The sequence below is a fragment of the Pongo abelii genome, chromosome 9 (assembly GCF_028885655.2).
Source record: "Pongo abelii isolate AG06213 chromosome 9, NHGRI_mPonAbe1-v2.0_pri, whole genome shotgun sequence".
NCBI classification, from domain to species: Eukaryota; Metazoa; Chordata; class Mammalia; order Primates; family Hominidae; genus Pongo; species Pongo abelii.
The window spans coordinates 133,411,880-133,423,299 of NC_071994.2; the positions used below are offsets into that span (position 1 = coordinate 133,411,880).

General features: G+C 47.7%; 1 protein-coding gene across 8 annotated transcripts in view; it reads left to right on the forward strand.

Moving 5' to 3' along the window:
• Nucleotides 1–9,093, forward strand: part of APLP2 (amyloid beta precursor like protein 2) — a 73,485-nt gene extending 64,392 nt beyond the window's left edge. For 4 of the 8 annotated variants that reach the window (XM_009247259.4, XM_054525438.2, XM_002822701.6 and 1 more), the window contains 5 exons: nt 1,563–1,598; nt 4,692–4,777; nt 5,795–5,869; nt 6,215–6,370; nt 7,636–9,093. In XM_009247259.4, the coding sequence (XP_009245534.1) occupies nt 1,563–1,598; nt 4,692–4,777; nt 5,795–5,869; nt 6,215–6,370; nt 7,636–7,737 (455 nt within the window). In that variant the 3' untranslated portion in view covers nt 7,738–9,093. The remainder of the gene's footprint in view (nt 1–1,562; nt 1,599–4,691; nt 4,778–5,794; nt 5,870–6,214; nt 6,371–7,635) is intronic. The other 4 variants (XM_002822703.6, XM_002822702.6, XM_054525439.2 and 1 more) reach the window with 1 other exon arrangement.
• The last annotated feature ends 2,327 nt before the right edge of the window (nt 9,094–11,420 follow it).

An 11,420-nucleotide genomic window follows, 5' to 3' on the forward strand; every position in this document is an offset into this window, starting at 1 on the left:
CTTCCCTACGTGCGGGAGGCACCTGTGCACTTCCCTACGTGCGGGAGGCACCTGTGCACTTCCCTACGTGCGGGAGGCACCTGTGCACTTCCCTACGTGCGGGAGGCACCTGTGCACTTCCCTACGTGCGGGAGGCACCTGTGCACTTCCCTACGTGCGGGAGGCACCTGTGCACTTCCCTACGTGCGGGAGGCACCTGTGCACTTCCCTACGTGCGGGAGGCACCTGTGCACTTCCCTACGTGCGGGAGGCACCTGTGCACTTCCCTACGTGCGGGAGGCACCTGGCACTTCCCTACGTGCGGGAGGCACCTGGCACTTCCCTACGTGCGGGAGGCACTTGTGCACTTCCTTACGTGCGGGAGGCACTTGGCAGTTGAAACAGCGCCTTCCTGTTACGGCGTTACCTTTGCCCAGCCGTCTTGGGAGGTGGGTGCTGGAGAGGCTGAGGAGGTGACAGGGCTGGCGCAGGGTCATATCTCTGACATGAGGTGGGGATAAGAAGCTGTTCCTCTGGCTCCTAGGCAGACGTTCTTTCCTCTATTCTCCTGCTGGTTCTCAGTGTCTAAGAGGATCTCTAAAAGCTGTGAGCCTGCTCCAGAAATAAACAAGTTGCTGAGACCAGTGCCCTGAGAGCCGTCCCCCTCATCAGTTCTGTTTGTTGCTGTTGCTGCTGGCGGGGTAATGATAAGAATGGCCCACAGCTATGCCATAGTCCTTGTTATATGCCAGCTTTAGCTAAGCATCTCAGCGGATGCTCTCCATCCTCACAGTAACCCTCGCAGGTGGGTAGTCGAGTGTCCCCACGTGGGGATTCTGAGGTGTAGAGAGATTAAGTAATTCACCCAAGATCATGTAGCTTGTAAGTGGAGAGTCAGGAGTCGAACCCAAGCCGATCTGGTCCTGCAGTCACAGACCTGACTGGATATAGCAGTGTAACAGAGGCCTCAGGAAGGCATCAAATTAGGGGTGGGGGGATGGAGGTACATCCACCTTAGCCTCAGACCTTAATGGAAATGCCTTCTAAACTGGTGATCCCAGAGCAGTTGACTCTCCAGAAATAAAACAGGATCTGAGGAAGTGGCAGATAGATGAAAAGGCACCATGCTATCCCCAAATCCCCGTGGGTTTGTTGGGTGGCCATGCTTGGACAATTTCTTATGTGCTTGTTGGGGGTCGGGGCAGCTTGGATATACCTGAACTAGGACCTTATCTCCCTATCAGCAAACCACAACCAACACTAACTTCAATTTTCACTTTTTTCTAAGAAAAATAATTATGTGGGCTAAGCTAAATAGTGCAGGCATCTCCCAGTTTCCCTAAAAAGGCACAAGACACACCTACTTTTTTCTCTCTTATCAAGGATACCCTCCAGTGATTTGCTGTGGCTCGTACTGCTGGTTTGTTTATGGGATATTTCAAGCATGGTGTTTTTAAGGAGGAATACTTTTTGTTCACATTATAGAGAAATTCTAAGATAGAAATTTTAAAAGAAGCCATTTTCTTTTTTAATCTCCTTTTGTGCTATTTTATTTTGTTTTTTATTGTTTTCCTTTCTGCTAGACACTCAGCCGGAGTTGTACCACCCAATGAAAAAAGGTTGGTTTGTCCAAGATGTTCCCTTTAAGACCTTCATTCCTCTCCACTCCCCAGTGTGTCCGAAGCTTCATGTTTCATGCCATCACCTGGCTTTCCCCACCTCATTTCTTCCAACACGGCTGTGAGTGGAGTCAGAGCAGCCCCACCTCCATGTTGCTAACAAGCTGACCTGACTCCAGCACTCTGAGGCCAGTTTCCATGGCGTTGGTTACCGCGTGGTCATGCTAAGCTTTCCCTCTGGGATGTCAGAGAATGCACAGCAACCAAAATAGATTTCATGACTCTTTTAATCTGGGTAGATTTTTAGAAGTATATCCAACTTAGGTTGGTTGTGAACTGCTGTATCCGTATAAATACGCCTTATTTACAGTCAGGTGGAGAGTCTTTCTCTTTTCCCTCTTTTTCTCTGCAATTCCCATTTACATCTTTTCTTTTTGGCTCTCCTCGCCCTCTGTCTGTGCCAGTTGTCTCATGTCCCCTGAGTTGTATATTCCTCAGAACATCAGAAGCCAATGGATCAAACAGCTGAAGACAACCCAGCTCACTGTACTGAGTCTCCAGTTCTCAAAAACAGTTAACGTTCCATAAAGCGCTGTGTGGAATGCTTTGCATACTTGATCTTAGCCCACTGAACGCCCCTGTAGGATGGGTAGTGTTTTTAGCTCTATTTTCTAGATTAGACAATTGAAGAAGTTTCTGAGATGACATGACTTGCTCTAAGAAGTGGAGGAACCAGGATTTGAACCCAGTTCTCTGTTCCCCAAGCCCATGTGATTTCATTACCTAAGTTGTCAGTGTCACGGGATCCCCCAGGTGGGTGGGCAGCCCATTGTGAATCATTTCAACATTTCTTGTTCATAATGCGTTGTATGAGCTCGCCCTTGGCTTTGGCAGACTTCCTATCGATGGGCCCAAATGGTGTTGCCTGGCTAAGAAGTTGGTGTTCTGGTTTATGCCACAGGTTATTCTCAGAACACAAAAGTGTGATTTGAATCTTCTGAAAATGACTTCGTGTAGATGCTTTATTTTATTCTACTTGGATATGCCTGTTCTTGGGGATGACTGTGCCGACATTACTTTCAACAGCACAACTGAGATGTTTATAGAGAAAAATGAGTTTTCTAGAAGTTTAACTGCCTTTTGCCTTTGTACTGAACTGTTATGAGTTGGGACAATTTAAACATTAACTTTGATGTCTTGAAGTCACTCGTTTATGTTAAGAAACATAGGGGCTATACCACCAAAAATCTATTGTAACAGTCTGGACTGGCGATAAGTCTTTTTTTTTTTTTTTTTTTTTTTTTTTGAGATGGGGTCTTGCTGTTGCCCAGGCTGGAGTGCAGTAGTGCGGTCTTGGCTCACTGCGACCTCCTCCTCTGGGGCTCAAGCAGTCCTCCTACCTCAGCCTCCCAAGTAGGTGGGACCACAGGTGCATGCCACCACCCTCGGCTAAATTTTTTTTTTTTTTAGTAGAGACGGAATTTTGCCATGTTGCCCAGGCTGGTCTCGAACTCCCGGACTCAAGCGATCCTCCCGCCTTGGCCTCCCAAAATGCTGGAATTATAAGCATGAGCCACTGTGTCCAGTGACAGTAGGCCTTTAGTTGGCTCAGTGCCACATTGCTTTTTGAATAAATCCTGCCTGTGTGACCTTTAAAATTCTGAGAGAGAGAAACATATATATGGAAGGAGCTCAGAATTACAGTTGATTGGGCTTGGTCATAAGCATCCTTGCGGAGGCAGTACCTTTCCAGATCCCTCTTTCTCAAATAGTTGGAGTGCAGTATTGCTATTTCATGGGCATTTTGAGACAAAAGCTAGCTCTGATTTAACTGGAATCAAGTCGTGCAAGTCTTTAAAGTTGAAGCTTTAGAAAAATTGCATCATTTTTGGCTGCATTGCATTAGCTAGCCTGCATGTTCAGCAGCTGTGGAAGCTGTTACAAATTGCTACGTGTTAAGAACAAGTCTAGTTGTGAGGCAGAAGCTCTGCTGTGGCTGTGCCTTGTGCCATTACCTGCCTTTGACAAGCCCAGGGACAGCAGTGCTTTGCATGTCCTCATGTTGAACTCTCACTTGCAGGTAGTTACCTTAGAATGCCAAATATGCTGTCAGGTTGATCTAGTTATAAAAGGCTCATATCACAGACATTTATATTGAACTGTATGTTATTATTAATAAGGAATTCTTATGATAGCTAGAAATCACATGCTTTGGAACTAAAAATAGAGGACTGCCTCTCACATTCCCTCCCTGGGCCTGTGCTGCGTCGTCGCGCTGCGTATTTGGATGCTATCCTTCGGAACGCCACACTCGAGTGATGTTGCTCAGGCAATGTCTGACCTTGGCAAGAGGAGAGTTGCTATTCTTGCTGCTCCATTTGGAGAAAGGTGCCTTCCATGCTGATATTAGAATTCTTCCTATAGATGGAATGTATGCTTCCTGTTTATCTTCTAATAGCCACTTAGGATATGAGCACCTAGGATCTCGGCACTGAGAGGGATTCAGCGTGGTGAGAGATGCAGGAAGAAATCCGTAATGACAAACTGTGATTGAAAATGGTCCTGGGAACCTCCCCAGGACCAACTGAAACTTGAAGGGAAAATAAGAGTTTAGGTTGGGGAGCGTATTTGAGGCAGAATGAATTCCCTGTGGGCTCACCTACTATGTCCAAGGCAAACGTGCAGGTTATTACGAGGATGGGTGCTGTGGCAGCCAGGTGTGGGTAGTAGGTGCTCAGTAATTTCTCCTATAATGGTGTGTATTTCCCATGCTAGGATGCCCCTGGGCTCCGCTTCTATGTGTCTTACAATAAACATTTTCTCTGAAGACTTGCATTTCATTTTCCCAAGTTGGTGACAAGTAAGCACTCCCTCCTCCTCCATTATACCCATCGGTTTCTGCAAATGCCTGTCTCATTCATCTTTAGAGAGCACAGGGCACCCTCAGACTTGTGAACATGGTTGCAGATGAGTCGTAGGGGGAGGTGTGTGGTGAGGGGCTCACTGGCCCTCAGGAGGGAGTTTGCTGCTTCTGTGCAATGGGCGTGAGATGGGCCATCCTTGGGAACTCAGCCGTGATCTCTTTCCACACAGGATCTGGAGTGGGAGAGCAGGATGGGGGACTGATTGGTGCCGAAGAGAAAGTGATTAACAGTAAGAATAAAGTGGATGAAAACATGGTGAGCCTGTTCTTTCTTCTGCCCAACACACTTTACTTTTGAGACTCATGAGAGTGAGTGACCTGATGTCAGATGCTTCCAGGTGCACGTCTCTGTGTTCGTTTTCCGCATAGTAGAAGGTTGGAGGGCTCCAACGGCTCCCACAGACTGGCTGTGGTGTTTAGCATCTGGGTATGAAAAGGATTAAAAAGCCCTTTTCAGCAGTAGCTCATCTCTTGCTATAGAGTAGGAAAATATATTTACAACTAAAGATACGAATAACCTGTTAGAGGCCATTTTCAAGTGAGTAGAGAGTTAATAACTTGGATTAGAGTTGGTTTTTGTTCTTATACTGCCTTAGGTTTATACCTTATTACCCCCTTTTATTCACCTAGTATTTTCTGTCATTTATAGTTCTGGATTGTCCTCAACTGAGTTTGATATTTAAATGTGGCTTTTTTTTGAAACGGAGTCTCGCGTTGTCACCGAGGCTGTGGAGTACAGTGGCACGATCTCTGCTCACTGCAAGCTCCGCCTCCCGGGTTTACGCCATTCTCCTGCCTCAGCCTCCCAAGTAGCTGGGACTACAGGCGCCCGCCACCATGCCTGGGTAATTTTTTGTGTTTTTAGTAGAGACGGGGTTTCACCGTGTTAGCCAGGATAGTCTCGATCTTCTGACCTTGTGATCCGCCCGCCTCGGCCTCCCAAAGTGCTGGGATTACAGGCGTGAGCCACCACGCCTGGCATAAATGTGGCTTTTTGGCAATCTGTTCTGAGATACGTCTCCGCAACGGTTACTTGAAGGAAAATGCATACGGGACCAGCTGCCATAGTATAGTCTTCCCTCCATACCTGCCCCTTCATTAGGGGTTTGGGGAGTGGATTTGGAAGGCTGTGACAGAGCTCGTTGGTTAATGGGGGTCCCACAGGTACCTGCTTCCTTCCATCAAGCAGCAAGTAGCAGAGGAAGGAGGCAGTAAATACCAAACTCCCTGTTCACCCAGTTGCTCGCTGCCGACATTCTCTTGACTGTTTCAGGTCATTGACGAGACTCTGGACGTTAAGGAAATGATTTTCAATGCCGAGAGAGTTGGAGGCCTTGAGGAAGAGCGGGTACGTGTTTAGCTCCAGAACCTAAGGTTTCCTGTCCATCTTAGGTATTTCTCCTCTGGACCTTCTCAGTTCAAGTAGAAAGTGGGAGAGATGCCTGAGTTAATAAGGGTCCCTCATCCCCAGCTTCCCATACTTTTGGATAAGAAAGCTAAAATTAAAATCTCCATGGAGATGGGGAAGAGTGGGCGTTCTCCACATATGGGTGGTTCCTGCAAAGCAGGATCTTGGTGCCGCTTTGGGTTTTAGGGGCTCGACCTTCCAGGAGCATGGCCCTCAGTGAGTTACTTGCCTCACGGCTGCCAGATGGTCACTGGGACTTTGTTCCACGTCTGCTTTATTACGTAGGAATCCGTGGGCCCACTGCGGGAGGACTTCAGTCTGAGTAGCAGTGCCCTCATTGGCCTGCTGGTCATCGCAGTGGCCATTGCCACGGTCATCGTCATCAGCCTGGTGATGCTGAGGAAGAGGCAGTATGGCACCATCAGCCACGGGATCGTGGAGGTGAGGAACTGGGCTGCTGAGGGCCTGCTCTGCACTGTGGTCTGGGTGGGGGGTGGGAACCTGTGGAATTAATAGGCATCTTCACTCCTCAAGTACTGGACATGCTGCTGTCTTCAGTTCAGTTACTCACTGGATTCCTAGGTCGTGTTTTTGGAAATCATCCCCTGCCACAAGGGGCTGTTGCCAACTTTCAACATTAATTTGGGCCTTGGCTATGAATGTCAGAAAGTCATGTGAACATTTTATGCTACAGAGGGTGAAAACTCTTTTCTCAGATTATTTCCTTAGTGTTCCTTTTTCCAGGTATGTTTTTTTCTTTTAATGGGGGGAAGGAGCAACAGGAAATTTAGAAAGTGCTGAAGCAGACTGTTTCTGTTCTGTTTTCTGCTGGTTACTGAACTTCTCTTGCCACTCATTCCTTAGTGAACAGTGGGAATGTCCAGAGTCCCTTGATCCCCACGTATAAATACAGTAAGGACCTTAATGAGCGCCGGGAAATTAGTGCAGATGCTGGTCTTAGTTATTTGTGTTTTGTTTGTTTTGGTTTTTTGGAGACAGAGTCTTGCTCTGTCGCCCAGGCTGGAGTGCAGTGACGCGATCTTGGCACACTGCAACCTCTGTCTCCCGGGTTCAGGTGATTCTTGTGCCTCAGCCTCCCACCTAGCTGAGACTACAGGTGTGCGCCACCACGCCCAGCTAGTCTTTGTATTTTTATTAGAGATAGGATTTCCCCATATTGACCAGGGTGGTCTCAAATCCTGACTTCAAGTGATCCACCCGCCTCAGCCTCCCAAAATGTTGGGATTACAAGCATGAGCTACTGCACCTGGCCAGTTACTTGGTTTTATCTCCAGCTGGAGACTGGCCTAGCTGTAGAATTTCAGAGCTGAAAAAGACCAGAGATCCCCTGGTCCCACTGTCTGCTTGCTAGCCTACTGCCGAGTGGCTTGCCTTGGCTGGCCAGGTAGTAAGCAGTGGCGCCGAGCCTTGCATGTCACCATGGTGCTGGGAAATCCAGTTGACTGTCATCTTCCGTGAGGGCTAAGCTTTCAGGGCTCTCGTTTCGAAAGCATTGCCTCTTTGATCCCCTTATTTTCTTTCTCCTGTGTTTCACCACCGGTTCTCATTTGGCCTGTCCGGTGGGAATGGGCTGCTGGCTGCATTTGGTCCTCAGGGGATTGTGCAGCAAATGGCTCAGGTCTCCCAGCACCCTGTGCAGGTCTCTTCCCAGACACCACAATGACCCTCAGGTTTTGTTCTTCCAGGTTGATCCAATGCTCACCCCAGAAGAGCGTCACCTGAACAAGATGCAGAACCATGGCTATGAGAACCCCACCTACAAATACCTGGAGCAGATGCAGATTTAGGTGGCATGGAGTGTGGCAGCCCTGGCGGAGGGGTGCAGGCGGGCTGGAAGATCCCACGATTCCGATCGACTGCCAAGCGGCAGCTGCTGCCAGGGGCTGCGTCTGACATCCTGACCTCCTGGACTGTAGGACTATATAAAGTACTACTGTAGAACTGCAATTTCCATTCTTTTAAATGGGTGAAAAATGGTAATATAACAATATATGATATATAAACCTTAAATGAAAAAAAGATCTATTGCAGATATTTGATGTAGTTTTCTTTTTTAAATTAATCAGAAACCCCACTTCCATTGTATTGTCTGACACATACTCTCAATATATAAATGGGAAATGTCGATTTTCAATAATAGACTTATATGCAGGCTGTCGTTCCGGTTATGTTGTGTAAGTCAACTCTTCAGGCTCATTCACTGTCCTGGCTTTTATTTAAAGAAAAAAAAAAGGCAGTATTCCCTTTTTAAATGAGCTTTCAGGAAGTTGCTGAGAAATGAGGTGGAATAGGGAACTGTAATGGCCACTGAAGCACGTGAGGAGACCCTCGCAAAATGATGTGAAAGGACCAGTTTCTTGAAGTCCAGTGTTTCCACGGCTGGATCCCTTTGTGTCTCCATAAAAGTCCTGTCACCAAGGACGTTAAAGGCATTTTATTCCAGCGTCTTCTAGAGAGCTTAGTGTATACAGATGAGGGTGTCTGCTGCTGCTTTCCTTCGGAATCCAGTGCTTCCATAGAGATTAGCCTGTAGCTTATATTTGACATTCTTCACTGTCTGTTGTTTACCTACCGTAGCTTTTTACTGTTCACTTCCCCTTCCAACTATGTCCAGATGTGCAGGCTCCTCCTCTCTGGACTTTCTCCAAAGGCACTGACCCTCGGCCTCTACTTTGTCCCCTCACCTCCACCCCCTCCTGTCACCGGCCTTGTGACGTTCACTCAGAGAAGACCACACCAAGGAGGCGGCCGCTGGCCCAGGAGAGAACACGGGGAGGTTTGTTTGTGTGAAAGGAAAGTAGTCCAGGCTGTCCTTGAAACTGAGTCTATGGATACTGTGGAAAGCTTTGAACAATTGTGTTTTCTTCACATGAGTCTTTGTAATGCTTGTACAGTTGATGTTGATGCTCACAGCTTCTGCTTTTTCTTTCTTTTTATTTTAAATCTGAAGGTTCTGGTAACCTGTGGTGTATTTTTATTTTCCTGTGACTGTTTTTGTTTTGTTTTTTTCCTTTTTCCTCCCCTTTGACCCTATTCATGTCTCTGCCCACTATGCACAGATTAAACTTCACCTACAAACTCCTTAATATGATCTGTGGAGAATGTACACAGTTTAAACACATCAATAAATACTTTAACTTCCACCGAGACTACTTGTTTCATTGACTGTGGCATTGATCTGCGTGATGGTTCTGCCCCCTGCCTCCAGGAGGGTGATACCTTCCTTCCACGAAGGACCCCAGCTGCACCTCACAGGCGGAAATATGTCTACTCAAGCCGTGACTCTAGGGTTCCAGTGCCATTTTGCATTTAGAAAACAAAGTAAGAGGGAACGTCTGCATAGAGCATTTGTCTGGCAAAATTTAGGCTACTGATATTTATTAATATGAGACTTCTTAATGCTACTGGAAACAATGAGTAGGGCTTGTGGCTGAATTTTCAGAGAAATGCTTGCAGCTTCCATTTGCTTAAATAACCTGACACTGGGAGGTCCTATCCCCTCACTGATGGGGGTGTTTGGTTTGTTGCCTTGACAACTGCTTAGAGGGCTTTCTGCCTGGGCCCCGTTTTATCTACTGAGCTAAGATTTTTTTTAATGCCCAGCTACAGGGAAGAGGGTCAGTTCAGGGGTAAATCTCAGTCCCTACCCCAGTTTGATGCCAGTTTAAATATACAGAGTAGTTATCAAGGTAATGTCATATATACCTGTGTGTAGATGCACATGTGTGTACATATGTGATGAATCTTCCCTAGGATACTGGACTGGGGAGTGTTTTATGAGCCAGGAAAGCATTTTGTGAGTCAGGTGAACAGGTTGGTTCTTCATAATGGTTACCACTTCCCCATCAGCCTCTCCCTTCTGCCTGCATTGGTCACTGAAGTTGCTGCCAGGAAAGCCCTGAAGAAGAGGGAACCTTTTTGTTTTTTGAAACCAGTTTCTGCTGGAGTGCTCTGAAGAGTGTTATCACCTGACCCTCTGCAGTATCAGCTGGAAACTGATCTCAGGGTCATTCTAATTTCAAAGCTAACAGACCAGCTTCATTGATTTTAGTGCCTGCCATGTACTAGCTGCCTCCAAGTCAGAGCCGCATCTTTGTCTTTTTTTCTTTTTTTTTGAGACAGAGTCTGTTGCCCAGGCTGGAGTGCAGGGGCGCGATCTCAGCTCACTGCAACCTCTGCCTCACAGGTTCAAGCAATTCTGTCTCAGCCTCCCGAGTAGCTGGGAGTACAGGCGTGCACCACCATGCCCGGCTAATTTTTTTGTATTTTTGGTAGAGACAGGGTTTCACCATGTTGGCCAGGCTGGTCTCGAACTCCTGGCCTCATGATCCACTCGCCTTGGCCTCTCAAAGTGCTGGGATTACAGGCGTGAGCCACCACGCCCAGCTCCATTTAGTCTTAACCTTTTGAGGCATTCCTCTCTTCCAGAAAGGACGCTGAGGTCTTCCACGGAGCAGTAAGGGGTGCAGCAGTAAGGGGTGCACTGAATAAAGGTGAATAAACACCTTTATTCAGTGTACTTCAGTCCTGGGGGAGGCAGGGGTGGGGGCATGGCAGCCAGTACCCATCCAGCTGCTCAGCTCTCGGGTCTCTTACCTGTTAGCCACATTCCTGTTGCTTATGGGTTAGAGAGGAGTTTGGGGCTGGTGAAAGTGCAGGGGTTTCTATTTACACGTTCATTACCCAAATGGGGTCATTGCAGAGACAGTCGGGGTTAGCTGAGAACGGGGGAGGCCTGAGAGATGACGTGGAAATGAATGAGAGGCAGGGCTGCCGGGCGGCCTCACCCTAGGCTGGCTCCACTCTGCTCCCTGGTGGCCCACCCACCTCCCGGGAACTGAGAGAAGCTCGTCTCCTGGTTTCTGCCTTGGTGACTCAGCCTTGACCTCTGGGGAATGTAGCACTGCCTACCTTGCGGCCAGCCTCAGGTGCTGACAGCCGACAGGTGCGAAGGTCCTCCTACCTGCCTGTCTGCTTTCAGTTGCAAATCAGAGCCCAGCAGCTGAGGTTTGAGCCAGGCCATCGGTTGCCCTGATCTCTGGTTTCTGTTGCTGTGACAACTGACAAAGCTCTTTAGGAGGTGCAGATGAGGATGTAATGAGTCCCTAAGGTTTGGAGAGGCCCAAGGGTCCACTATCGTAGGAGCAGGCGAAAAAGTATTTAAAAAAGGAACATGCTGTCTCGCGGTACTTTGAAATCCTAGACATAGAATGGATACAGGGAACGGGAAGGGACCTTATGACTCCTGATTATTTCACAGCTGAAACATGGCCACAAGCTCACACGCTGTTAGGTGCAGAGCCAAAGGCTGTGGTTATGTACAATGGACTCTCTTCTGGGGCAAAGGGTAAAGTGGTCTTTATAAGACAAGGAGATGGGTGTCAGCTGGTATCTTCCCTGTTACCGCCTATGAAATAAGGGGAAGTCGTGTCTGTTCTGCCCTCTGTGGGTACATACTTTTGACAGGCAG